General features: G+C 55.1%; 4 protein-coding genes across 4 annotated transcripts; all 4 read left to right on the top strand.

Annotated features, from left to right (window-relative positions):
- The first annotated feature begins 181 nt into the window (after positions 1 to 181).
- HOXB8 (homeobox B8) lies at positions 182 to 8,060 on the top strand. Its single transcript, XM_081582448.1, has 6 exons — positions 182 to 814; positions 913 to 1,182; positions 1,468 to 1,631; positions 1,954 to 2,012; positions 4,682 to 5,153; positions 5,937 to 8,060. The coding sequence occupies exons 5-6, from the start codon at positions 4,730 to 4,732 to the stop codon at positions 6,242 to 6,244; spliced, it is 732 nt and encodes a 243-aa protein (XP_081438574.1). The 5' UTR covers positions 182 to 814; positions 913 to 1,182; positions 1,468 to 1,631; positions 1,954 to 2,012; positions 4,682 to 4,729; the 3' UTR covers positions 6,245 to 8,060.
- Positions 8,061 to 8,392: 332 nt separating this feature from the next.
- On the top strand, positions 8,393 to 11,530 carry HOXB7 (homeobox B7). Its single transcript, XM_081582449.1, has 2 exons — positions 8,393 to 8,925; positions 10,678 to 11,530. The coding sequence occupies exons 1-2, from the start codon at positions 8,526 to 8,528 to the stop codon at positions 10,929 to 10,931; spliced, it is 654 nt and encodes a 217-aa protein (XP_081438575.1). The 5' UTR covers positions 8,393 to 8,525; the 3' UTR covers positions 10,932 to 11,530.
- A 6,008-nt stretch (positions 11,531 to 17,538) lies between these two features.
- Positions 17,539 to 22,804, top strand: HOXB6 (homeobox B6). Its single transcript, XM_081582446.1, has 2 exons — positions 17,539 to 20,893; positions 21,924 to 22,804. Exons 1-2 carry the CDS (start codon positions 20,479 to 20,481, stop codon positions 22,181 to 22,183), a joined length of 675 nt encoding a protein of 224 aa, XP_081438572.1. The 5' UTR covers positions 17,539 to 20,478; the 3' UTR covers positions 22,184 to 22,804.
- A 565-nt stretch (positions 22,805 to 23,369) lies between these two features.
- Positions 23,370 to 27,305, top strand: HOXB5 (homeobox B5). Its single transcript, XM_081576013.1, has 2 exons — positions 23,370 to 25,398; positions 26,082 to 27,305. The coding sequence occupies exons 1-2, from the start codon at positions 24,837 to 24,839 to the stop codon at positions 26,327 to 26,329; spliced, it is 810 nt and encodes a 269-aa protein (XP_081432139.1). The 5' UTR covers positions 23,370 to 24,836; the 3' UTR covers positions 26,330 to 27,305.
- The last annotated feature ends 485 nt before the right edge of the window (positions 27,306 to 27,790 follow it).

Raw genomic sequence — 27,790 nt, 5'->3', positions numbered from 1 at the left:
CCGGGGGGCCCCAGGGGGCAAAGAGGGGCGAGGAGGGAGGGGCGAGGGAAGAACACTTTGTTGTCGCAAACGCTTCACAGAATGCAATTGAGACTCTAGTCTTTGTTCTTCGTAAGCGCCCCCCCCATCGGGCGTCATAAAGAGAAGCCCCCTGCACACGCGCGCGGACATACACATAGACACACACACGCAGGTCCGGCGGGGCCAGACGTCTGGGCGCGAGCAGCCTCTTGATCCTTTTACAGTCTTGTCCCACCCTCTCGGGCCTCCTCTCCCCCCATAGAAAGCCCAATTGTTTTCCCTCAGAATTTGAAACAATCGTTTTGGGTTTGAAAAGTGTTCGGCTCCCCCTTTTAGGGGCCATACAAGGCGCACTGCTCGGCCGCCTCCGCCCGAAATTAAGGGCTTGAGGTGGGGGGGTGAGAGAGAGAAAAGCTGACTTATTTTTCCCTTGCCATCCTCTCTCTCTTTGTTCCTCTCTCTCTTTTTTAAATATGTAACTTAACTGCACAATTTCATGAACCATTTCCTGATTTCCGATGCCTTCCCCTTCGCCCGCTCTCGTTTTCCTCCCCTTTTAGGCTAACATTGAAAGTTTCTCCGGGTTGCTGGCGCGGTGGCTGACTCTCAGAGAGGCAGGAGGGCGGCGCCTTTCCTCAATACGGCCGCTAGATGGCATCCTTGCTCCACGTGAAAATCCCCGGTGCAGCGCCTTCGGGCGCCCGCGGCTGCACCTCGCACCTCGGTCGGCCCTGAAATCTATGAATTGAGCGCTACCAAAAGTCATGAATTATTTGCCCTGAATAAAAATAGGGTACATTATGGCCGTTTCCCCCATTTTATAGATTTCAGATATAGTGATGTTGATTGACCTCCTCTCCTCAAATGATTTTTTTTTTTGATTTCCCCTAGAAGGAGGACTCAGGTCTTCTCACCCAGTTTCTATCTTCCGTGGGACAACAAATGCATGAAAATGGGGAATGATAGTAATTATAGGACCAGTGGGTCCAAATAAAAGAGGAGGATTGGTTCAGAAAAATGAGATTTTCCGGGATGGGGGCGAGAGGAATGCCTGCGGTTGCGGGTGAGCAGGTCAGGTGAGAGGGGCGAGCCGGCAGAAGCAGGTCGGATGGAGAGGAAGCCGCCCCAGGCTGCTGCAAGATCGGCGGGAGAGGGAACCGGGTGAGCCAGGCCGGGTTGGGAATAGGGGCACTAGGGGGGGAATGGATCCGTGGCTTTGGCGGGGATTCGGAGGTGCCCAGAGCCAGCGGTGCGGCTCGGCGAGGACCGAGGCTCCAGAGCCTTTGTATGTGGCCGGGGCTGGGCGGGGCGGCGCCGGGCGACCCAGGCTGGGGCAGGGGCTCCCCAGGACGGCGAGGTGTGAAAGGCTAGGGTATTTCCTGAGTAGTTCTGGGCCAAGTTGGGCCGCCAGAAAAGAGTGCGTTTTCTGCATGGCTGTGGGGACAGGCGCAGTGCAGGAAGCAGGGGCTCGGTTCTCCCCGAGTCCCGTGGTTTCCAGGTGAGAGCTCCGGCTCCGTGCGCCCTGGCCCCGGCCCCAGGCAGACCTGGAGAGCACCGGTCCCTTCTCAAGTTAGCAGCTGGAGGCCTGGATTCCAGGCGTTTTTCGTTCGGTGAGCCGCACGCTGTCAGCCCCTGCCGTAGCCCCTTAGATTCCAAATCTCCCATTTCCTCTCCACCCGGCCCGGCCCGGCCCGGCCCGATCCTTGCACCCCATTTCGGACAAACCTGCGCGAGAAATAGATGCCCCCCTTCTCCTTAAAATTAGCCACTCTGCAGCCTCGCCTCTCCTCCCCCTGGACCGGGTGCGAAGGGGAAAGCGGAGTTTCTCAACTTGAGTTTCTCTAATAAATCTGCGCTCCGTTGGGTGTTTATAAATTATCTCCTCGCTCTTTCTCGTTTTTTCTTATAATAGAAACATTTTCCTTCCATCAGGAATTTCTGGCACGGCGTAGGGATGATTTAGAACAAGCCATTGAATTTCTACCTCACCGGTGAGTCCTCAAATCATGACCATAAAATCCCCTGCATTTGATAAAAATGTTCACTTCGGCAACAACTTAACTCTGCCTCCCGCTGCCTCACCACCCCCTCAGCCTGGCACTGAACATTCAAGACCCTGGTTTGCTCTTCCTTTCTCCTTTCTCCCTTTCTCTATCAGCCCCTTTCCAGTCTTCAGATTTGCTTTTGAAGGATCAAGTGGCCTCACTGGTACCTTCCCCTTAGAAGAGGTAATAGGTTTCATTTTTTACAAAGGGGGGATGAATGGAACCCCACAAAACACCCCTCCAAAAGCAAGCTACTCTCTCATGAATAAACAATAGACTGAATGTATTTGTAAAGCCTCCACCTTTGTTACTAGAAAATGTCTTTCTATCTCCCTTCCTTCCTTCTTTGCTTTCCTTGGTCAGGGAGCCTCTTTAGGAAGCCATTGGTTTGGATCCTCAGCTTGGGGCCTTCTAAAGCTTGGCCACCACTGTCACTAGGCCCAGTAGGCCGGCAAAGGCAACTGGCAAGACAGGGTGGCATCCAGTCAGCTGGGTTCTGCACTCTGTGTTTCAGGCCCTAGGTCCTTAGGTCTGGAGGGAGAGCCAGGTTTAACTAGAGGCGCCCAAGGGGAAAGGAGAGAACATGGGGGACTCTGGCCTTGCTCTATCCAAATCCCTCCACCCCACGGTCAGGTGAGGCAGTGACAGTGGCTGAAAGGACAGTGAAAGCTAAAAGGTGCCCCTCCCCATACACCCTCTGCAGTCACTGCCCAGGGCAGAGGAAGGAAGGCACAGGGCAGCAGGCACCAAGGCCAGACCCCAGGACAGCAGCCTCAGTTGCTCTTCCCTCCCTCTGATGTGCTGATGGGCCTGGTGGTGCCCTCTCACCTAGTGGTGATGTGGAAGGTGGAGTGAACTGGCCTGAGAAGGTTGGGAGCCAGTTGGGTTTGGTTACTGGGTCCCAAGGCCTGGGTGCAGGACTAGGGCAGCCCAGCTGGTGTTATCCTGCTGGTGGCATCAGGACCCTCTCCCATCACAGAGTTGGTCTCCTAAAGGCTTGCTTACTGGGCCCCAGTGCCTTCTAGAGACCCCCTCCTCATTCTAGCACCTCCTTCCCAGGCCACCCAAGGTTGTGTTAAACTGCAGAATGAGTTGCGGGGTGAGCTTTGTTCAGGATTTCTCCACTGCCCATTAGCCAGAAAGTTTCAGCTCTTCCTCCAGATGCCTCCTCAAGCCCTCCTGGATCCCTTCTCCAAAGAAAAACCTTGTTTGTTTAATGAAGGAAAGTTGGTGAGTGGCCTGGGTGGGGCAGAGAGGGAGTGGGGGCAGGTGCTCCCACAGCTGAAGGAGGTGGAAAATCTCAGAAAAGTCACCGTTTGCGCCGAAAAAAAAAAAACCTCATAATCATTCTCATTTCGGCTTTGTCACCCCCACCGTGCTGCAATCGGGCGGCGGGGGCGATCGAAGCTGCAGTTTTATAGCTGTAGAGGAAAGAACTCGTAAAATGCTAACAGCTTTTATGCGCTGCGGCATAAACAACAACAGACTCGGCTTTATTGCGTTTTATAGTTTGTTAAAGAGTTTACAGCCGTTTTTTTGGGGGCCGGTTACCCAGCCAATTCCCTCCACACGATAGTTAAACCTTTATCAATAATAAGGAAATTGATCATTAAAGCTTTAAATATGACTACCTCGTTTGTTTGAAAATATGTTTAGGAGAGGAAGCTGTATGATTTGATAACTTGTATTAAAATACCAATTACATTTATAGGACCTTTTAAAACTCGGCGCAATTAAACCGTGTTCTTTTACATTTTTCCGAAGCGACCCTGACATTTAAAAAGACTCCAACTGCCTCGTTAAAATCGCGAAATTAACAGCGTGCCTACGCCTGGCGCGTTGTGTGTGTGTGTGTGCGTGTTTTTTTCCGTGACTCCCCCACATCAGTCTTTGGGGGTGGTCTGCGAAGGTATTTGATTTGTTGTGAGGCAAGAGATATCTCATTAATGTAGGTAGTTAAACAGATTTAATCCGTATTCATTCTCTCCCCCCCTCTCCTTCCCCCCTCTCTCCCCCTCTCCCCCTCTCTCTCCCTGGGTGTTTTTTTTTTCTTCCCCTCCTTTTTTTTTTTTCCGCTCTCTCCTCACTCCCTGGCGCTCTCTGCTCTCGCTCTCTCTCTCGCTCGCTCTCTCTCGCTCTCACCCTCGCTCTGCGTTCTGTCCGGGAGGAGTACGGAGAAGCCAATAGGATGCGGGGTCTCTAATGGATGCAAATGATCATGAAAAGACAGTGCAAAATATGAAACAACTCATTTGCAGGGAAGTAAATCACCGAAAACTGTTTATGAACTGGCATCCCTTCTTCGAAATGTAAAGCGAGGACCTCTTTAAGTGGCGGTATATTTTTGTGTGGGGGGTGGGGGGTGGGGGGAGGGCGAGCAAGCCGCGGCTGCCATGCAAGCTTAGACTTTTGGAGGCTTCGCTGTCCTTTTCTATTCCTGGAAATCACAAAAAGTGTGGTGGCTTCGAGATCTTCTTCGCCTTTTCTTTCTTTTCTTTCCCCCACCTCCTCCCTTCCCGTCTCCTTTCCTGGCGAGGGTGACTAGGAGCCGGCGAATCCGCGTTTTTTTCTCTCTCTCTCCCTCCCTTTCCCCCTCCCCACCCCCTCCCCAACAGCCCCCAACTACAGCCGCCGCCGCCGCCGCCGCCTCAAAATTCAATAAAATGAGCTCTTATTTCGTCAACTCACTGTTCTCCAAATACAAAACCGGGGAGTCCCTGCGCCCCAATTATTATGACTGCGGCTTCGCCCAGGACCTGGGCGGCCGACCCACCGTGGTGTACGGTCCCAGCAGCGGCGGTAGCTTCCAGCACCCGTCGCAAATCCAGGAGTTCTACCACGGGCCGTCTTCGCTGTCCACGGCTCCCTACCAGCAGAACCCGTGCGCTGTGGCGTGCCACGGGGACCCGGGCAACTTCTACGGCTACGACCCGCTGCAGCGGCAGAGCCTGTTCGGTGCGCAGGATCCAGACCTGGTGCAGTACGCCGACTGCAAGCTCGCCGCAGCCAGCGGCCTGGGAGAGGAGGCCGAGGGGTCCGAGCAGAGCCCGTCGCCCACACAGCTCTTCCCCTGGATGCGCCCGCAAGGTGAGCTCGCGTCGGGGGCCGGCGGGGGGCGGGGGAGGAAGGGAGACCCGGGGCCCAGGACGGGCAGGGGGCCGGGCAGGCCGGGCAGCGGTGTCCCCAGCTCCTGGAAGACGTGCTCGCTCCGTTTCAGATAGCCTCCCCCTTCTTTCCTTCCTTCCTCCCTTTCCTTCCTTTTCTTCTTTTTGTTTCTCTTGAAGGAGGTCGCTAAGCGACATTTCCTGAATCCATAAACCCCTCACCCTGCCTGACTTTTCTTCTTCCCCTCCTTTTTTCCCCTTTTACTGTTTTATGGGGGGTAGTGGAGAAAGGGTGGTGGGAGTGGGGGCGCTCAACTTTTGCACTTCTCAATTGCTTTATAGTTTAATTACCCTGAAGAAACTTTTCTTCTGGGGCAGAGGCTCTGGGGGCTTTTCAAGGTGGGTCCATTCGTCCCCATCCCAGCTTTTTTTATTCTTATTTTTCCCCCTCCTTCACATCCTTCCTTCTAAAGTTTATGGCACTTTTAATAGATTCAACCACCCCCGCCCAACTCTCTGGAGCTGGTTACCAGGGGAGGGGGGACCCCTTTCTGGCTCCCTTAGATTCAGTGGTGTCTGATCTCCCTCACCCCCCCCTCCACTGACCGCGGCCTCCCAGCGCCCCCGCCCCTGCGCGGGGTAGAAGGTCCCCTGCCCTTATTATACTGGTCTCCTAGGCTGGTTCACGAATCTTCCAACCTTCTCCGTCTCTGCCCCCTCCCCCACCCTCCCCTCCCCTCTGTCTCGCCCTTTCCCCTATTCCCAGCAGCCGCCGGACGCAGGCGAGGCCGACAGACCTACAGCCGCTACCAGACCCTGGAGCTGGAGAAGGAGTTCCTATTTAATCCCTATCTGACTCGCAAGCGGCGGATCGAGGTATCGCATGCGCTGGGACTGACAGAGAGACAGGTCAAAATTTGGTTCCAGAACCGGAGGATGAAGTGGAAAAAAGAGAACAACAAAGACAAGTTCCCCAGCAGCAAATGCGAGCAGGAGGAGCTGGAGAAACAGAAGCTGGAGCGGGCCCCGGAGGCGGCGGACGAGGGCGACGCGCAGAAGGGCGACAAGAAGTAGGCTCCAGCTGGGACTGCCAGGGCCGCGGCCGCCGGTCCCCCGACCGCGCCACCGTCGCCCGCCCCCGCCGAGAGAGCTCTGGCCCCGCGAGCGGGGCCCGGAGCCTGGCCTCCCACCGCAGCGTCCCCGCCGCGCCAGTCCCCGCTAGTGGTAGTATCTCGTAATAGCTTCTGTGTGTGAGCTACCGTGGATCTCCTTCCCTTTTCTTGGGGGCCAGGGGGAAAGAAAAGGATTTTAAGCATGGACTCCCTCGCCCTGCGAGGGTGAGCGGCTGCGGCCTGGCTGAGCATCCCCCCACGCCCCCGCCCCGTGTAAAAAGCCTCCTTGTGCAATGGTCTTTTTTTCCTTTGAACGTGCTTCTTTGTAATGACCGAGGTACCGATTTCTGCTAAGTTCTCCCAACAACATGAAACTGCCTATTCACGCCGTAATTCTTTCTGTCTCCCTCCCTCTCTTTTCTCTCTCTTTCTCTCTCTCGCCTGGTCCTCATTTCCCCTCCCACTCCACCCCTCCCCCCCGCTGTCCTTCCTAGCTCGCTGGCTTTTTCTCTGGCTTCTCTCTTTTCCTCCACTCCACCCCCCCCCCCCCGCCCGCCGCTTTGGTTTGACAATTTCGTCTTAAGTGTTTCTCAAAAGAGGTTACTTTAGTTAGCATGCGCGCTGTGGGCAATTGTTAAAAGTGTTCTTAGGTTTACTGTGAAGAGAATGTATCCTGTATCCGTGAATTGCTTTATTGGGGGGGAGGGAGGGCTAATTATATATTTTGTTGTTCCTCTATACTTTGTTCTGTTGTCTGCGCCTGAAAAGGGCGGAAGAGTTACAATAAAGTTTACAAGCGAGAACCCGAGACTGGCCGGACCCGCGCTTCTCATTTGCTCCCAGCGCCTTGCAGATTTGCGGGGGGAGCCGATCTACCGGCTCTAGCGCCCTCCAGGCGCGGCCGCGCAGAGGAGGGGGCGGAGGCTGGAGGCAGGTGGTGCAGTCCCTTGGCCCAGGGGCGCAGGGGGTGAGGGAGGCGGCTGCGCGCGATTGGAGGAGAGAGAAACGAGGGAGGGGAGCCGAGAGAAACCCCCTCCCTTCGCGTTCCGAGGCTGCGGGCCCGGAGACCCTCGCGCCCAGGCCACTCTGGAGAGATGCGCCTGGGCTGTTGACTTTATCCCACCCCAACTCCCGCACCTCCCCCTTTGTTTTTGCGTCTTCTCTCTTCTGTGTGTGTGTGTGTGTGTGTGCGTGCGTGTGCGCGCGCGCGCGCAGGGGTAGAGGTGCAGTACCGAGCTGCTAAACTGGCTTATATTTGTATTTTTCTCGTACTCTGGTGGGGGGAGATGGAGAAGGGAGATGCTCTTCCCTGCCTCTCCCTTTCTGGGACTTGGCTACCTTCGCCCAGCGCCGAGGTGGTGGCTCGCCGCCTTCCTTCCTTTTCTCGTTCTGCTTCTCCAGCAGCCACGCTTGACTGAGGCATCCGCCTCCCAGAACCAGAGCAGCATACCGGGCCGCCCTCCTCCCTTCCTTTCTCTTCCCACCCACCCCACCTTCTTCCTTTTTTTATTTTCAAACGTTTTTTTTTTTTTTAAGCCACCAGAAACTGCTGCATCCAACGCCCCTGGGGCTGGATCCCGCACCGCTGGGAGCACCCACGAAACCTCGCTGCATCCCTGCCCATTCTGTCTGGGCCGCACACAGAGAAAGCGTGAGGCCAGGCTCACCTTGCGCCTCACCTCAGGAGAAACGGACCAGGTCCGGACCAAGTTTCCCCAAAGGGCCAGCCAGGCTGAATCGCTCCAGATTAATAAAGACCTGGCCTGCCCGCCCCCATCCACCGGTTGTGTGCAATCCCTGCGTTTGTTTCTGGCTGGGTAACGGGCTGGGGGTGGGGTGGGGGGGTGGGTGACAACTCGGATCCCTCTCAGAGGTTATTTATTTTCCCTTCCACTCAATCCCTTCCTCCCCCAAATCTCGCCTGCAAGCTGCCTCCAGCCCACGGGGGTCGACAGCGGCCCTGGAGCCCCCCAGCCCCAATCCACAGGGCCTGGCTTTCCCATTCATTATTGATCATATTTTATAAATCCAACGCCACACAATTTTTTCCACATTACCGGGAGCCGTGGGGAGGCTGCTCGGCCATTGGCTGAGGGGACGTCACGTGGGCGGGGTCACGTGGTCCAGAGAGGAAAAAGGGGGTCCTTTTTGGTGTAAATCTGGACTCTAATTCTGTAATATATCAAGGAATCTCGTAAAACCGACACTAAAACGTCCCTGCCTACAAATCATCCGGCCAAATTATGAGTTCATTGTATTATGCGAATGCTTTATTTTCTAAATATCCTGCCGCAAGTTCGGTTTTCGCTACCGGAGCCTTCCCCGAACAAACTTCTTGTGCGTTTGCTTCCAACCCCCAGCGCCCGGGCTATGGAGCCGGTTCGGGCGCTTCCTTCGCCGCCTCGATGCAGGGCTTGTACCCCGGCGGGGGGGGCATGGCGGGCCAGAGCGCAGCCGGTGTCTACGCGGCCGGCTACGGGCTCGAGCCGAGTTCCTTCAACATGCACTGCGCGCCCTTTGAGCAGAACCTCTCCGGGGTGTGTCCCGGCGACTCTGCCAAGGCGGCGGGTGCCAAGGAGCAGAGGGACTCGGACTTGGCGGCCGAGAGTAACTTCCGGATCTACCCCTGGATGCGAAGCTCAGGTAACGCCGCGCACCGAGCCGTCTCGAGCCGCAGTGGCCCGGGCACATATCCCGGAAGGGGCCCCCTTCCCGGCCAACCGCCCCTCTTCGCGTCCAGAGTGCTCCTGGTAGGAGATCGGCCCTGGGGACGCGGCCCCCCCTGAGCCGCGACACGGCGCGCCGCCCCCCTCCCATTTTTGCTTGGTGCTCTCAGGCTCGCTCTGCTTCCCTGGCGGATCCCTCTTCGCCGACGCCGCGGCGCTCTGAGCCCCCAGCCCACCCCCAACCCTTCCTCCCGGCCTTTTAGCTTTAAATATTTATCAGCCGCGCCGGCACGGGCTGGAGACGAGGCCGTTTGTCTTGGCGGAGGAAGGCTGGGGTTTGCAGAGAATAGCCATTAGGGTCTCCCCCCTCCCTTCTCCCTTCCCCCGCCGGGGATCTCATCTCTGGGTGTGTCCCCTCAGCCCCAGCTTGGATAAGGTATGGGGGAGGGGGCTGTAGCTCTGAGCAGTTCTCCCCTCCCCCTTTCCTCCCAGCCAACCCGCTCCCCCATTATTCCCTTCTGGACGATTAGAGGTGGGCTCTAGAGGCCTGGCGGGAGGAGGGGGTGTGAGAGGAGATGAGAATTCAGTCAGGGACACAGAGGCAGGTGGAGAGAGGGGGACTGAGGCCAAAAGAGAGAGGCTTCTGACCCCCCCAGTGAACTTGGGAAGGGGAGGCAGGAGAACTAGAGAAAGGAGCAGAGGCCTCATGGGAGGGCCAGCTGACTTCCTCAGGTGCCCTTCCTAGCACCCCTGGAGAACTGGCCAACAAGTTTGCAAGTGTCCTTCCAGAAGGATGGATGTCCTCTTGGGGGAGAAAGGAGGACTCCAAGAAGTCAAATCAAGAGTTAGAGAGTGCAGGCCCCTGAGGCAGCTACTGCAGGAACCCCAAGAGACTAGAGGCTCTGTGGGGGTCTCCTGACAAGCTGTCCCAGACAGCCTTCTTTGTGTTGCCCTGGACTCCGAGGCCTCTCTCAAGATCCAGGAGACCCAAGATACGTGGTCAGAGGCTCCCAGTCCAGCCAGGGTTGAGGGCCAAGAGAAGCCCAGCTCTTATTCCATCAGTATTAGTGGTCACAGTCCCCATTATCTGCTCCATAATTCAACTGCCTTTCCAGCTAATTTATTAAAGCCCAAATTTTTCTGCTCATAAACATTTCAGCTTGGCTTTTATCTGACTTGAAATTAGGCCCCCAACCCCTCCTCCCACAGTCTCCTTCCTAGGAGGGCTGGCACCAGCACCTCCCCCAGCACAACCTCCCTCCAGCCTCCTCAGGGTTTGGGGCCTAACCTGGGAAGCTCTCCCCTGCCCGTCTGCCCCCACCAGCCAGGTACTGAGTGTTCCACCCCAAACCAGGCTTCTGTCTCTCCTCTCCCCCTGTGCCTTCCCGGAGGCCCAAAGATTGCTTTGGAGGGCTGAGTTGTCTGGGCAGGTAGGCAGGCAGGACAGCCTGAACCTCAGCCACTCATTGGAAAATAGTTATCAGAGGGCAACTGCTCTCAGACCAACTCCACTGCGCCAAGGATATCTGCAAATTCTAACCTCCTCCTCATTCCATAACAGGATGGGGGAGGGGGTAGACTGGACCTGTAAGGCGGTTTGTCTCCTTTTCTTTTTTCGAAAAGCCCTTAAGCCAGGCCTAGAGTGGCACTCCAGGGTCACTTGCATGGTTTTCGTTGTTATGGCTTGTTCTGCACGCACTGATTTTTCTCCCATAAATACTCTGCGCAGGAACCGACCGCAAGCGAGGACGCCAGACCTACACCCGCTATCAGACCCTGGAGCTGGAGAAGGAGTTTCACTACAATCGCTACCTGACGAGGCGGCGGCGCATCGAGATCGCGCACGCGCTCTGCCTCACAGAAAGACAGATCAAGATCTGGTTCCAGAACCGCCGTATGAAGTGGAAAAAAGAGAACAAGACCTCAGGCCCCGGGGCTGCCAGCCAGGACAAGACCGAGGTGGAGGAGGATGAGGAAGAGTGAGGGACAGAGAAAGGGCAGAGGAAGAGAAGAGAAAGGGAGAGAAAGAAAGAGACAGAGAAGCTCAGCTCTGGGAACTGAACCAGGAAACTCAAGTCAAATAGAAAAAAAAACAAAAAACAACAAAACTATTTAAATGGAAAGCAGTTAAAATTTTTTTAAGGCGAGAAGGTGAAATTTTGGTTTCTTAACACTGAAAAAAATACTACCTATAGGAAAGTCCGTCGGGTTTGTTTTGTACAATATGGAAAGGACATCATCTACCTGTTATGTAGCTTTCTGGAATTTGCCTCCCCTTTTTTTATGTCGCTAATTGTAAGGTCTTTGGTAAAATCTTGTTGTTTTGTAAGCCCCCTCTTGGATGCTGTCTTTGTGGTCTGTGGGTCTGGACTGTGTGTGGTTCCCTGCCTTTCTGAGCCCCCTGCCTTCCCAGTAGTGGCACTGAAGGGGCCTTAGGGAGCCCCAAGGACCCACCAACTAGCTCAAGTGTCCCCTCTGTGCACCTGGTCTTCCCACTGCTCCTTGCTCCTGCCAGCCCTGTGATCCTCTTTCCGTTCTATGTATATCTGAAAGATGGAGAAATAAAAGAAATTAAAAATAAACATATGTCCTATTTTCTGTCTCTCTAAGGCTGGGAGTGGGTGAGAGATAGTCATGCATACCGGTGCCCAACTTCTGCTGCAGCTTGTTTCTTAATGTGCTGGTATCTGCTCTTTTTTTCCTTGTGTCCCTTGCTCTGGCCAGATACCACACATATGTAGTCCCTTTACTTTTTTTTTTTACACACATTGACACACACACAATCACACCTATTTTCAGGCTGACATTGCAGATAAATATATACCTTGTCATACAGAGTCACAAACACCCATATTCATTATGTTCACAAGTAAATATACAAGCATTCACACATTCCAAACCCTTTCCAGAACACATGCATTCACATTCACTCACACAAGTAAACCTACATTCACACTCACAGACACATTTATACATACCAGGGTAACACTCACACATTGGCTTATAAACACACAGACTCACATTTGCCCCCAAGTAAACACGTCCTTGAGTCTACATGCTCAGTCACACACATTCACAAAACTAAGCCAAACCAAACCCGAGAGTTCCACAGACCCTTCCTCATCCAAGCCTTCACACCAGGCTGTGGCTCGGCACCGCCATGGGGCACAAACATACAGAGCTGAAACCCAAAGTGGTAGGCCCCAAGCTAAGGAAGAGCATAAGGAAAGGGAAGGTGACCACCCAAATCCACTCCTTCTCCGGCCGGCGGGTGGGTGGGCAGGCGGCATTGGGCACAGGCCGGGTGGGCAAGCAGAAACCTCCCGGCTGCCCAGACAGGCCTCCAACCTCGAGATGCTCCCGGCTTTCCGCTCAGCCCGCAAATATTTTCCGCAAGAGCTATTCGGTTATTTTATTTCAATTTATTTTACTTTCATTTAATTTACCTCATTCTAAATTGACCCACGGGCCCAAGTAAAACTTAAAATTGGGGGAGAAAAAAATGAGCGCCGGGGGGCGAGAGGCTGAGCAGTGCGAGTTACCCGGCTGCTTGTGGCCGTATCCCGGCCGCTCTGAGCCCGGCCGGCGGGCCGCCGGGCCGCCCGGGCTCCGCCGGCTGCCTCCGCGCTTTTCTGCCCGCTGTCCGCGTTGCCGACAACCTGGAAACCTTCTCCGGGGTACAGAGAAAGAGAAAAAGAAAAACATTTTGCGAGGGAGGTTATTTCCTTTCCTGAATTTGGGTGCTGGTAGCTCAATTCAAAATACTGGCGTGTATCAGGGGACCTGGGAAACACGGGGTGAATTTGGGTTGTTTGGCTCCAAAACATCCCCTTGATTGAGAGAGAAATACCGGAGGACGCCGTCTAGACCTTCGGAGCTTATTTTTAGTATTTATTCGATTATAAATCCTGGCTTATTTAAATTAAAAAAACAGGCATCGGGGACTGAAAGGGGAAGAGGATTGGAAGGAAGCACGGTTTAGGAGAATCTGTTTATTCTAAATTTGTAAGTAAAAGGCTCCTAAATCTGCGGTACCCACATTAAGGACCGCAGACCACCACCCCCACCCCCCCCACCCCGCAGAGAGCAGGGCGAGTTGTCCTTGGGAACCTGGGCAAGTGCACGTTTGGGCGAGAGAGCCAAGTGTCCGGTCCCGCTTTGCTCTCCTCCAATTCCTGGGGTGCAGAGGCAATCATTCGGTGGCTAGAGTGTCTGCCTTGGCCTCCATTAGGGCCACCTTACTTGGGGCAAAAGCTAGGCCCTAGGGGATCTAGAGCCCCCACACCCGCAGTGCTACAAGCCCTCACAGGTGGGGTCCTGCCATCTATAGGGCTGGGAGTGAGGGGGGCATTCAGAGGGGGAAAGGGGGCTTTGACGCTTTCATTTTGCCCAGAGGCTAGTGGCAGCTCTGGACATTGGCTGTTGCTCCCAACTCACCCCCAAATTGCCTTAGAAAAGACTCTGTGTGGAGGTTTTGGGGTGAATTTTTACTAGAAAAGAAGGACAGAGCTCCAGTGAGAATAGGGAGGTTCCAAAAAGAACCCCCTTCCCAGATGGATGCTTGCGCTTCTTCTATCTGATTCCCCACACCCCAAATCTCACACCTTCTCAGACTGGGGTTTCCCCAAAAATCGAGAAGGAGAAGAAAAGAAGATGGCGACTGAGAAAAGGGTTGCTGGTGGAGCAGCCATGAAGAAATGCAATAAATTCCTTGTTGTTTTATGAAAATTTACAACTTTGTGATAGAAGTTTATGAGTGGTTGAATCCAGCGATTGGCCAGCGCCGGTCATGTGGCCGGGCGATCGTGAACATGAACTTTTTATCATTTCCCTGGTGGTTATAATGCAGCATTCTTTTGGACACCACACCTAGGTCGGAGCACTGTCGTCCTTCAGGGCTCCAGCCTCTTGATATTTTTATACTTCAGTATCAGCTCGATAAAGCAAAAGAGAGAGAGGGAAACGGAGAGGGAGAGAAAAGAAGAGAGAGCAGGAGAGAGAGAGAAGGAGGGGTGGGAATTACACAAAAGAGAGAACCAAAAATAATTTTAATTTCTAAGTTAATTTGCTTGCTGATCTGGGATTTTAGTCATCATGGAGAGTAAATGGACAATCTGCCCAGGACTGCAGCCTGATACCATTTTTCAAAGCCAGAACTTACTCCATTTTCTATGCAAATATCAGAAAAGCGAAACACCCTTTCTCCCAAGTCAGAGAAGGGGAAGCAACGGCTCTCAGGTTGGGACAATATTATCTGGAAGATGAAGAAGAAACCGAACGCTCTTTTTTTCCCCCCCTTTCTCTCACCCCTATCAATCGGAGGAAAGAAACCCCAAGGTCTGCAAAGGTAAGGGAGAGTCTACAATTTTCTTCTTATTCTTTTGCATCGGTTTTTGTAGGGGGTGGGGCTTGGGTTTGTCTCTCTCCCCCCTCTTCCAAGACAAGGCTGAACCCCACCTCTGGGCGCTGCAGGGAGAGGCTGCCTAGGAAATTCGGTGGCTGAGAGAGGGGTGGTTGCTTCCTGGAGGAGAAGCAAGGCAGGGAAGAAGGTCGGAGGAACCAAAAGGGGCCACGGAGGCGAGCTCTAAGTGGCCTTTTTAAGCTGGGAGAAGAGGTTTAAGCTAGAGGGCTGTGAAAGAAAGGATAGGGGGTGTCTGGGCTTGGGGTGCCGGCATAAAGCCGGTTGCTACGGCCTCTGTGGGTTTGCGCCCCCTCCCCCTCCCACCGTCTCTCCCTTGTTCCGGCCTCCCCCAATTGCCCCGGCGCAGTTCTCTTGCCCGGTGAGGGTACGGGTATCCGTGGCTTTCCGGCAAGCAGCGTTGGCACGAGGGGCGGTGGCGCTGAGAGACGTCCTGGTCTCTGGAGGGCCTGGAATCTCCGCTGAGGCCAGCGAGGGCGAGCAGGCGGCTAGAGAGATACAGAAAGAACAATTCACAGAGAAATACTTATTATCTCCTTCGGAAACATTTCTGAAATTAAAGGGCTGTGGGTGGAGGCACCCAAATTGAGGGAGACCCCCTCCTGCCAAGAAGCCTGCCTGAAAATGCTCAGATCGTTGGCCACTCCCGCAGGAGGGAGGCTTGCTCTGCAGGGAGACAATTTTGTGGTTTTTAACGCGGTAGGTTACAGCGTGTTGGCTTCTGTGTAATACTGGTTCTGTACCTTGTGTTTTATTGGTACGGGGTGTGTGGATTTCTGTGGAGGAGAAAATTGCCATGTGTGTCTGATGTGGAAACGTTTCAAACTTTCCTGGATCCAAATGTGGTGATTGTGAAGAAGCTGCTTAACACGTTGTTGTTTTAAGCATGGAAACAAAAAAGAAAAATAAAGAGAAGAAAATTAAAAGAAATTCCCATTAGGGGATTTGATGGTGTCTGGACTAGAAAGCTGCCTGGCACTGAGCTCAGACAGCTAGTCTTGTCCCTGCGGCGCCTGATTCCATTCCCGAGCCAGGCCTGGGTGGGGGGTGGGGGGTGGGGGGAGCCGAGAGAAGAACCGTGGGGCGGGAGGCCGAGATTCCTAGAGTAGCTGGTTGAAGAAGGCGCCAGTCGCTAGGTGAAGACTTAAAAATAGAGAGGGGTTCTGGGGAAGCTGCCAGCTGAGAGATAAGGGACTTAGGGCGCGGAGAGCAGGAGAGACTGTGATTTAGTTTGGTTTGCAGGAATAGGTGATTGCTTTCCTCTTTTTAAGGACTAGATGCAGAGATTTCAATCTCGGGTCTCTGGTGGCCCACGGATTGCAGGGTCTGGATTCGCATCGGGGAATATTGGCCTTCTCAATACTCGGCTGAGAAGAGACAGACAGAGCCACTTGTGGCGCGGGCGGGGGCCCGTGGTGGCACAGGTAGATGCCCTCGAAGCAGGCCCAGTATGGGTGCCTGAAGGGACCCCTCGGCTGCAAAGCCAGAGAAGTTCTCGGCCAGCACCCGCGGCACTCGGAGCCTATTCTCAAAGGAAAAATTTCCCAAACCTACCCAGACTAAAGGTCTTTTTCTCCTGTAGTCTTGGCGGGGTATAAATCATCCCTTAGACAGTTCGCTCTGACCCAAATTATGCGGTTTGCTGCCATCTACCGTCCGTTTGGAGACATGCGGCTTCGGCGTCGCAAGCCCGGCGACGCTGCCTGAACCCGACCCCACGCCCGGAGCCCCCAGCCGCTCAGGTTCGGCGGGATTCTGGGGACTTTCGGCCTAGATTATCACCTTCCGCTGGATCTTGGTTCCAGCTTGCCCACATGTGGATTGGAGAACGAGGATCCCCTCTCTCTCGTCAGGCCCATCCCAGCTCCAAACCTGGCGGCTAGCTGGGGGAAGCGGCTTTTTTCTAGGGCGTATTTTAAAAGGACTAATACTGCCTCTGGCGGGCACGGGACCCTGAATCAAAGGGTTGGGGGATCAGAGTCGAGAGCCCTCTCCCCGACGTCCCCGCCAAACTCAAGAGGGGATCACCAGGGCCGCTAGGGAGATCCACCCGAGGCCAAGGCTGTTCAAGGTTTATTTGGTTTTCTTTTCGGCCAAGGGAGGGGTCCCGCAGGGGAGGCGCCGGCCCGGGCAGTTCCACTCGGTTGTCAAAAGACAAACCGAGTCTGTATTCTCCGGGTTGACTGGTGGGTCTTGCCAGTTCCTTGGCCGGTTCAGTGTATGGTGAAAGGACTTTTCCGAGCTTTCTGGAAATTGTTGGTGTCTGCAAGTGTGTGTCCCCTTCCCCATTCCCGATCATTTCAAGCGAAATCGACACAAACATGCTTTGGGAAAAAGCGGGGAGTGGGGATCAATCATTAAGGAAGCAAACCATTGTAATTTCCGTTCCTGCCTGACTCCTCACACCCGCTGAAGCTGACTGCTTTCCCAGGAGGGGGTGGCGAGGGCGAGGGTACGCGCCGCTGCCGCCGAGTTTGAATATTGGCCCGTCTCACGGGTTACTGATTAGCTCGGGCTTTCAAGCCGCAGGAGGAAGCTCTGGCCGCTCCTTTCAAGGTGCTGTGGCCTCAGTTCCTGGGCAGGGGGCTCCAGGAAATTGCCTCCGGTGCCAGGCAGGCCTCGGTGTTACGGGGTCTGGAGCTGGAGGAGCTGCTGAAGTCGAGGGGCCCAGCGGTATTAGGGGCAAACGCGGGGTCTCTGCGGCCAGAGCCTCTGGCGCCTTGCGAATCTGCATCGCAGGAGCAGCCCTTTCAGCTCTTCAGCAGAGAGTGACTTTCTGGCGGCTGTAATGCCCGGCCCAGTGCAGGAGCCCCTAAGGGAGTGCTCCCTGAAAGTCTTGGGCCCTTCGGAGGTTTTTCTTGTGGACAGTGGGAAGGACAGATGGAGAGGGGAAGGCAGCTGTACAGTGGGTTGAAACCTTTAAGGGCTCTTAGGGTGCCCATGGGCCTGGGGAGAGGGAGCTGAGGGCCACTGCTCCTCCCTCCAACAGAGAAGATGCCATTCATTTGCATAATGGAAATGTCTTTGTACCTTGCTTTGGAGGAGCCAATTTTAAGGCAGTGTACCCTGTAAACTGCTCTCAAAGATTGGGAGAGGCCACACTGCTCCTCTGGGAACATACATGTTCCCCAAACCCAGAGAATCATGGAATCTAGAGGAAGAATTGGGTTGAGATGTTTGAATTCACTCCACCCCAATCCGAGTTCAGATTGGGGTGGGGGAAGTTGCCCACAACTCTTAAGAGCCGGGGGTGGGGGGGAGCTTTGCAGCTAAGAGGAAGTGGGAAGCCTGGACAATGTCTCAATCCCCCTCCCCTCCAAACACCTACTGGCAAATATCCTCCCTGAGATTACCCGTGCAGGAGAATTCTACTCTGAAGCTGAACACAACTTCGACATTAACCGAGGAGCTGGAATGTGTGTATGTCCACAGGACCACAGATTCACAGCTCAGGAAATTACAATTATAAGTCCTGCCAATGGGATTTCTATACAATCCTTCTGTTGTGTACTCAAGACTTAGGACACATTTACATCCACCTCTCCGTACACACACCTCCTTCTTGAGCAGGGAGAGACACCCCAGACCAGCAGATGGCTGTGCCCATTGTGTATTTATATGTTCCCTTTTGGAGACAGACCGACGACGGTGGATGCAACCACAGACAGATTCATAGAGATCTGACTCCAGAAGTCAGGCAGCCTCAGGCCCAGCCCTGCCTGCTCTTTCTCCCAAACAAACGGATCAGACGAATAAACGCTCATAAATACCTCTGGGCTTAGATAAGAGCGATGAGGCGCTATTTCCTTTCATGCCCGACTCCAGGCGCCCAGGCCCTGCCTTTGTGGCTCCATCTCACGACAGGCAACCTGCAGAGGTGAGGTTAATTTGGGGCTATGACTCTTAAGGATAAGGCGATTGTTTTTGTGCTTCTATCATAGGGGAAGTCTTCATCTCTCACTGAGTCTTATGTTATCCAGGCTTCATGGGAAAGCCCACACCAAACAGTCCTAGTTTGAGGATACTGTGACCAGAAAGGAGGCAGGGAAGGCTGAGGCCCAAGGCCCAGCCTCAATAGCAAGGAGGAGGGAGGTACATAAGGCACTCTCCCCACCTTGCTCCTCCAGCCCAAATGTTCTCCATTCCTTTCCAGGAGTTGGCCTAATCATAGCTGGATTTGAGCACTTATGACTCTGCATCATTAGGAGGCTAGAGTTTATTTTATAAAATCTTAACAAACCCCCCCCAAAGAGGGGCTAGGAAGTGGTTGATGGGCCAGCCAGGAATAGCCACTTAACCATGAAGGCACAGCCAAGAAGTTGTCCTAAGTTCAGGGAGCTCTATGGGCCACTTTACAACAACCAAGTTCCATCCCTGATCACTAACCTCAATCCTTTACCACTTTTCCTAGTGTCTTGTGCCATCTTCAGTGGGCAGATTTGGCCCACAAAAAGGAGTCCAAAGAACAAGTCAGAGAAGGGTCAGCCTGGTCCCTTCATCATCAGGTTTTGTCCCACATTCTGGCCCATTCCTGGCCCCAGGTCCAAAGCTTGTCATCCTTTATGCACATTAGAATGTTGAAAATACACTGTGGCTCAGTCTTCCAGACTGGTTCCAATGCTCATTTTCCTAAAATAAGTCAGAGATGTACACACTCTCTCACACCAAAGCTTGTAGGCAGCAGGCTGGTGATACAAATATGAGAGGTGGGAGGGATTGTAGAGATGCTGAGAGACAGAAGGGTAGTGAGCATCTGGAGAGGGGTTACGGAATGATAGTGGTAAGCTGCCTGCTGCGGCCCCAGGAGGACCCAACCCTCCCCTTTATAAAACGAAACAAAACCGTCTTGAGAAAGAATTAATTAAAAAAGAACTGCCAGCTTCTGGAGAGACCTGGAAAAGGAACGATGGCTCCTCTCTTCCCAGTGGTTTCTGATTGTCTCCAAAATCAGGAGGGTTTGAGGACCTGAAACTGGAGGAGGAACAATTTTCTTCCCTGTACTTACTGAGACACCTTTGATACCTAAGAATTTGTAGCCCAGGATATTCTAATGTCTTTTGGGGTAGAAGTCGGGTGGAGGGAGGGTTGCAGGCAGGATAGGGATCAGACAAGCCTCTCACCCCTCCTCTCCCGATCCCCCCTCTTCCCAGTGCCCCTTCTTGTGCCAAGAGCAAGCAGTACATACTAGAACCAGGCAAGATATCTTGGGCAGCGGTAGCAGTAGCCTTCCAAGGAGCTCCTAGCCTAGCCGCACAGCAAAAGGGAGAAGCTTTTAGGCTCAGAACCTCCTCCCAATTTCCAGTCTTCTGGGTCCTCTGGCCTGCATTTCAGACTACAAGAGCTGTAGAGAAGCAGGAATAATAAGCCCAGGCTTGGAGGAGACAGAGTAGGTCTGAGAAACAGGAAAAACGGTTTTCAAAACCTGAGAAGGAGACGGTTTCTTCTTTTGCTTCTTGGTTTCTGAAAGCGATGCTAATCAACGGAAAACTCTTCTCTCCTCCTACCAACACAAAACCGGAGAAACCAGCCTTCTCCTTTAGTTCTCTTCTAGGGAGACTGAGATTCGAGATTCGGAGATATTTATTCACCTTCCCTTGAGGGAATGGGGCTCAAGCAAGTCAGGGGTTAACTTTTCTGAAAACACAATTAACTTTTTCCTATTCTGCGTGGGGAGGGGAGGGATATATTTATTTAATCACTGGAGGATGGGGTGGTCTCAATCCAAGCGCTCCCTCCTCCCTCAAAGGCACAGACGCCTCTTTCGCAGATCCTACGTAGGTGGAACGGGGACGCGTTGTGCTGTTGGGGAGAGAGAGAGAGAGAAAGCAGAAGGAGAAGAAGGAGGAAAAAAAGGTTGATAGGTTTGTGCGCGGGTCCCTCGCGCGGGCTGCGCTCCTCCTGGGTGCTATTTGACAATTCCTGCCTCTGCCATTGGTCAGTGTTGGATCAGATGGTTGTATTTCCTTCTGGCCCTCACTGGCACCTCGCCATCCCCCCTCAGCTAAAACCCAATCTCAGATATACTACTAATAGGCGCGGCGCTCGGACTATAAAACACAACAAATCATAAACCCGGCGGAGCAGCAGCGGCCGCGCGCGCCTCCCCTCCCAATGAGTTCCTATTTCGTGAACTCCACCTTCCCCGTCACTCTGGCCAGCGGGCAGGAGTCCTTCCTGGGCCAGCTCCCGCTCTACTCGTCGGGCTATGCGGACCCTCTGAGGCACTACCCCGCGCCCTACGGGCCCGGGCCCGGCCAGGACAAGGGCTTTGCCGCTTCCTCCTATTACCCACCGGCCGGCGGCGGTTACGGCCGGGCGGCGCCCTGCGACTACGGGCCGGCGCCGGCCTTCTACCGCGAGAAGGAGTCGGCCTGCGCGCTCTCGGGCGCCGACGAGCCGCCCCCGTTCCACCCGGAGCCGCGGAAGTCCGACTGCGCGCAGGACAAGAGCGTGTTCGGCGAGGCCGAGGAGCAGAAGTGCTCCACCCCGGTCTACCCCTGGATGCAACGGATGAATTCATGCAACAGTGAGTGAGAATTGTTGCGGCCGCCGCGACCCCCGCGGGCTCCCCCCTCCCCCAGAGTCAGAACTAGAGAGTCCCCCCCCTCCACTTCTTCCACGGAGAGAGCCTCTAGGGTTGGAGAGTAGGGAAGATTGGGCGCCTGCCTCGATCTCCCGCGCTGCCCTCTCGCCCTCAGGAGTTGCAAAGTTTGCAAAGTCCCAGATGCACTCCGAGCCAGGGGGAGCGAGTGGGTTCTCTGCGAGGGCCAGGCCGCAGCCGAGATCCGGGTCAGGGAGGCAAGCAGAGCCTGCGCAGCCACTGGCTGGGCTCTCCCTGGCGCCCCCAGCTCTGGCCCGGTCCCCCACCCCAAGACTGTTCATTAAAAACGGAGTACGTCATGGGAAGGGGGGCGGCGTGACGCTGGCGAGGGAGAGTTGAGTCTGTCCCGGACTGGTTTTCCCTGGGGGTCAGGGGCTGGGGAAAGAGGAGGCACCCGGAAAGGGGTGGTAATCAGAGGGGGGGGGAGAATAAGGGGAAGAAAGAGAGGGAGCGGGCGGAGTCGGAGAGAGGGAGAAGCAGGCGCCGGGGTCTCGGGTTGGATTATTTGTCGGTCTTAAATCCCAAATTGATGTCCATTAACGGGACACGAAAGTGAGGAGCCCTTAATGCTGACTACGGATCGATCCACGTCATTACAGATTAAGGGCCGGAATCTATCACGGGGTGGTGGGGGAGCCAGATGGAAAGAAAAGCTGCTTCTAGGAAGAGACACACCTGGCCAGTGCTTCTCCCGCCCCTCCCCCTAGGCTCAGGTGGGATTTAAAACTGCTCCTCCCATCCCCCCACCAAGAATCTAGACAGAAGGCAAAAGCCTAGGAGACCCGGAGGGAATCTGGAGGGGGCGCTGGAGGAGTGAGGAAAGGGGGGGGCAGGGAACCAGGGAGAGTGGAGGGCATCCCGGGACAGGCTAGAGTCCCCGTTTGAGGGTCGAATGGGGGAGGGAGGTTCTGGCCTTGGTGACCCCAGGCCTGAAGATCTCCTCTCTGCGTAACAGGTTCCTCCTTTGGCCCCAGCGGCCGGCGCGGCCGCCAGACCTACACGCGCTACCAGACGCTGGAGCTGGAGAAGGAGTTTCACTACAATCGCTACCTGACGCGGCGGCGGCGCATTGAGATCGCGCACGCCCTGTGCCTGACGGAACGGCAGATCAAGATCTGGTTCCAGAACCGGCGCATGAAGTGGAAAAAGGAGAGCAAACTGCTCAGCGCGTCTCAGCTCAGTGCCGAGGAGGAAGAAGAAAAACCGGCCGAATGAAGGCGCTGGAAGGGGCGGGGGGACGCGAAGGGAGAGGCCTGCGGGGAACGGAGGGCAGCGGAGAGCTCCGGGGAAGGCTCTGCGGGCGGGGGAGCCTGGGGACCTGCTCTCCAGAGCGCGACAGGCGGGGCCCCGCGCTCTCCTGGACGCCCCCGCCCGCAGAGCGCTCGCTGGGCGCTGGGAGGCCGTGCTGCTTGAGCCCAGCCGGCACCCCAGCGCCGCCTCCATGCCCGCAGAACCGCCTCAGCCCGAACAGGCTCCCGCGTGAGAACTGAGGACCGGACTCACTTGATGTTTCCTGGAAGCAGAGCAAAATGCTCTTGTCCGTGTCGCGTCTCATTTCGTCCATGTCGCCCGTGCACGGTTCAATGGTAGATTCGCAGTCCCCTCAGCGGGGGCCTCGAAGACTCCCTGACCCCAGACCTCTCTCCCAGCCCCTCCCCAAAGCCACTGGAAGGAGCACATACTACCTAGAAGTAAGAAGAGGAGCCTCAGAAGAAAACAAAGTTCTATTTTATTAATTTTCTATGTGTTGTGTTTGTAGTCGTGTCTTAGCTCTGGACGTGAAATACTTCGGTAATATTAATATTATTAATAATAATAATAAAGACATAAAACCTCGCTGCTCAGTCACCTCTGCTCCTCCCCTGCCACTCCCCCACCCCCACCGCCACCCCTGCGTCCCGGTGCCGGAAACTCTGCAGCGAAGGCCGGAGCTCTCGTCGGCCCCAGAGGGCCAGACGCGACTCGGAAGTTACAGTTGAGATAAAGGCTGCAGCAGCGGTCCGGCCCAGGCTCCAACGCCGCGCCTCGCCGGTGCTGAGGCTCACAACGGCCTCTTCTGGTGCAGAATTGGGGGACGGAGAAGAGTCGTTCCCCTATTATTCTCTAGCTTTTCTTCGTTTGTCCGTGGCAGGAGGGAACGCCACCGAGGCCCCCTTGCCGGGAGCTCCTGCAGAGACTGAGCCAGGCGGGTTTCAGTGCCTCAGCGCTGGGTTCTGTCCGCAGGATCCCCGAGGCTGGTGATCTTTGGCCTGCCCACATGGCCTGATTTCCGCCGGCCTTGGCCCTCAGCTCCTGGCCTAAATTGGGGCCACCGGGTGTCTGTCTCCCTGCCCACAGCTGCAGTCTCCAGGCGTCCCTTCCTGCCTCAAGTAGTGGCTCAGAGACAAGTAGGGGGATGTGAAGCCGCCGGCAGGCGCCTGGGCGAAGAGCAAGACTTTCCCCTGCTCTTTGGAGACCTGAGGGCAGGAAGCCAGGTGATGGGGCAGTTTGGTCACATCCCATCAACTATAACGGATCCATTCTGTCCCCACCCCACCCCACCCCACTCCACCCCACCCTCACCCAGGCGACAAGATGAGACTGTTTTCCTTTCTTCCTCCTCCCTCCCTTTCCCTTTTTTATTTTTAAAGAAAATAGCCGTCTGGCAGAGGGGGCCCAGCTGTGGCGGTCTCTGGCCGCCAAGCGCGCTCAGCAAGGCGCTGCTGGTCCTCCGAACTCCTTTCCCGGGAAGGCGTGAGCCACCCGGCAAATTCTGAAACTACCCAGATGCCAGCAAGGGATCTCAAGTAGGGCTTCCCAAGGCAATAGCAGCCAGTTGGTGAGAAAGGGAAAGGATTCTTCCTTGATCCCAGAATCTCAGGACCACGTTTACAGCCAAACCCCAGTCCCTGATGCAGTGGCCTCTATCGTTTTTCTCCCATCTAAGCCACTTAGCCCCAGCTGGGCTCTTCCTTTAGGGTCCCTATTCTGTTCTGCTGTCCTTCTGTCCTGGGCTAAGGATGAGGAAGAGGATTTCAAACCTCTAAGGGGACCAGGAGAAGCGAAAGTTTCTCCTTCGAACCCTCGGCTTTGCCCCAAGGGCTTGGCCTGGATGCTGTGGATGGACCACTGCAGCCGGGTCAGGAAGCAGACCAGGCCGAGCTCACAGGGGAAACCCTTTGCAATAATTGTTTTTCACACACATTTTCCAACCTCTCCCCCATTTCTGCCCCCAACTCGGAGACTTGCAAGGCCCGAGTAAAGGAAGAGCAAATCAACCTTTGGTCACCTTATCCTGAGTTAAAATAATAATAACGACGACTCCAGGGAGATGTACCGAACGATAGACAAACTCCACTTACGAGAAAGTGGGTAAAGGCTTAATCGGGTTTCTCCTCTAAAAGATTCAACCCTTCGGGTGAGCCTAGGCCGGGTTTCTTTCTAGCCCGGCTGTTGCACGGAGCCAGCAGGGAGGCAGTCGTCGCCGCCATGGCGGTCGGCGGCCCGCGCTCCCGCCGTTCGCCGGGAGGTGGCGCGCTCTGCTCAGAGGCCGCCGCCAACCTTCTCCCTGTTTCTCCCCCTTCTCCTTTTTCCCCCTCTCTCGGAGGCTCGCATTGAATCGGCCCTAACGATTCTCGGATCGTCATTATTTGTAACCATAGAGCATGAATTACCTCTTGAGGTCATCAGCGAGAATTTACGACTGGTCAACAAAAGCACGTGATTCCCTAACGCCCCCCCACCCCCTTCCAACCCCCCCCATATTTGGCCGCATACATAGCAAAACGAAGTACAGTGCATCGCTATAATTCATTAATACATCATAAATCGTGAAGCACAGGGTTATAACGACCACGATCCACAAATCAAGCCCTCCAAAATCACCCAAATGAGCTCGTACTTTGTAAACTCCTTCTCGGGGCGTTATCCAAATGGCCCGGACTATCAGTTGCTAAATTATGGCAGTGGCAGCTCTCTGAGCGGCTCTTACAGGGATCCCGCTGCCATGCACACCGGCTCTTACGGCTACAATTACAATGGGATGGACCTCAGCGTCAACCGCTCCTCGGCCTCCTCCAGCCACTTTGGGGCGGTGGGTGAGAGCTCGCGCGCCTTCCCCGCGCCCGCCCAGGAGCCCCGCTTCAGGCAAGCGGCGTCGAGCTGCTCCCTATCCTCGCCCGAGTCCTTGCCCTGCACCAACGGCGACAGCCACGGCACCAAGCCCTCTGCTTCGTCCCCCTCCGACCAGGCTACCCCGGCCAGCTCCAGCGCCAATTTCACCGAAATAGACGAGGCCAGCGCGTCCTCGGAGCCTGAGGAAGCGGCGAGCCAGCTAAGCAGCCCAAGCCTAGCTCGGGCGCAGCCAGAGCCCATGGCCACCTCCACAGCCGCGCCCGAAGGGCAGACTCCGCAGATATTCCCCTGGATGAGGAAGCTTCACATCAGCCATGGTAATTCTAGCTCTCGCTCCCCTTTTTGTCTTCTCGGCTTTTCCTTCTCCGCGTTTGGGGGTGGGGGGAGTCGGCGAGGAGAGCTTGGCTTTTCCTCAAATATAGATTTCTTTTTTTCGGAGGGGGATAAGACTCTAAGAGGGTCTTCACAGCTGGGGGGGGGGGACAGAGCCAAAAGAGGGCTTAGCTGGGGGGTTGAAGAGGAGTATTTTTAATAATTTGTTCCCAGATTCGCCTTGGGTTTTATTTGCCCAGCTGTACTAGCTTTAGGATGAAGGATGGGGTTTATGTAACACGGGGAAGGGTCCTGCTTGCCCCCGAAATTTTGAGACTGCTTTTAGCAGAGGAGGGGCGAGCAGTAAAACGAGCTTTCCAGGGCAAAAGTGCAACCGCTCTCCTCCCTCCCGGGGTGAGCGGCCGCCTGAGCCCAGCCAAGGGTGAGGCACAGGGAGGGAGCAAGAGACAAAGCCGGGCGCATTCGCTGCGGGCAGAAGTGGGGGCTGTAGGAGAAGGGGGCATCAGAAAGCAAGCTCGGATGCGGGCATCTGGGGTGGGGAGGATCGGAGCTGCGGTGAGCTGGGTGCCGGGGACGCCTGGGTCCTGCTCCACGCCCCCCTCCCACCCAGTGCCCCCTCCCTTAACCAGAATAACGCGGCCTCGCCGCTCTGCTCTGTCTGCTCCAGACATGACCGGGCCGGACGGGAAAAGGGCCCGAACCGCGTACACCCGCTACCAGACCCTGGAGCTGGAGAAGGAGTTCCACTTCAACCGCTACCTGACGCGGCGGCGGCGCATCGAGATCGCCCACGCGCTCTGCCTGTCCGAGCGCCAGATCAAGATCTGGTTCCAGAACCGGCGCATGAAGTGGAAGAAAGACAACAAACTGAAAAGTATGAGCCTGGCTACAGCCGGCAGCGCCTTCCAGCCCTGAGCCCGCCGGGAGGAGCCCGGGCGGCCCAAGAGTTCATGCCTCCCCCAGCCCTGGCCCCTCCAAGCCTCCTCGCCCTGCCGCCGCCCGCTGGGAACCGGTTCCCACGAGCCTGCCTCAGCCCGGGCCTTGTGTTACGATTTTTCGTTTGGTCTTAGGTCTTCCTGTGGCTCCCTCTCTCCTGGACTGGTTAATCTTGTTATTATTGTAATAATAATGATAATTATTATTTTCCCTCCATGCTCCCCACTCCCCTGCGCTCACCCCCAACCCGCCAGTGTTTCTGAATGTTCGTGTCTGTGGTTGCACTCCTTCCCCCAGGAAAAAAAGAAACTCGCATGTTTAATGTGAACTTTCCCCTCCCCATCTGTGTTATAACTTATTTATAAAAGGATGATCGCTGTATTTTGAGTTTCAGCTGGAAACTTCTCTAAAAGGGGCAGCAGTTGAGGTGGAACAGTGCCGCAGCGCCGGGCCCAGCTGAGCTGGCCTCGGAGACCGGGAGTCCATGACTGTGTCTCTTTCCTCCTTCCTCTTCCTCCTCCCTCCCCACTCCCAAGCCCAAGTCTCCCAAGGCTTGGTCCTGAGGTGGGAGGGGGCTAAGGGGGACCAAAGGGGTGATGTTGAAAAGAGGGAAGGTACAGAGTGAGATTTAAGTTCCTGCCGCCTGGGTAGGCCCCACAAGGCCTGGTCTGGGAGCCTCGGAAAACAAAATAATCCTCAGTGTAAAACGTCTTGTGTATTTCTCTGTGAATCCATGGGTCTGGCACAGAGGGCCCAAAGCTTGTAAATATGGGGATAGTCCGGGTCAGACCTATCCCCTCTTCCCTACCCATTTCGATTCCAAGACCATTTGTAGTGAGCGAGTGAACGCTGTGCTACGTGTGATATCTGTCTTTGCCGGGCCTGTCTCAGTGATTCGCTTTTGGTATTTGTTTGTAGCTTTCCTTGAAGTCAAATAAATGTCTCCCCTCCTCCACTGCCCTTCCACTTGTCTTTTCTCTGGGGGCCTGCCTCTCCCATCACCAGGCACACCCTAGACCATTCTTGATAGATCTGGGGTGTGGGGAGGGGAGAGCAGGATGCTCCCCAGCAGCCCCTCTCAGCCTCCTAAGTCTCTGCTTACTCAGCAGTACTTGAGCCAGGGGACAGGCTTTCATGCCTGGGGGACTGAGAGGCCCAGAAATCCCACCTGAAGCTGGAGCAAGGGATGAGGGAAAGGCTGAGCTGGACTCTACCCTAGCCTTCCACCAGCTGGCCAGAAAAGTCTCTGGAAACCTCTTCAGGAAAAGTAATTTGGGCCTAAGCCCTGAGCAGGAGGCTCCTGGTCTTTTGGAAGAGATACAGGCCTGCCCAGCCCCCTTGTCCCCTAGTCTAAATCCCAGTTCAACCCTGTCACCCAGTAGGCAACCCCCCCTCCAAAAAAAATCAGCTCAATTTCAAAGGTTTCCTCTCACCCTCCGT

Source organism: Giraffa tippelskirchi, chromosome 3 (genome assembly GCF_054371585.1).
Source record: "Giraffa tippelskirchi isolate mGirTip1 chromosome 3, T2T-mGirTip1v1.2.pri, whole genome shotgun sequence".
Classification (NCBI taxonomy): domain Eukaryota; kingdom Metazoa; phylum Chordata; class Mammalia; order Artiodactyla; family Giraffidae; genus Giraffa; species Giraffa tippelskirchi.
This window is presented reverse-complemented; position numbering and strand designations above follow the sequence as displayed.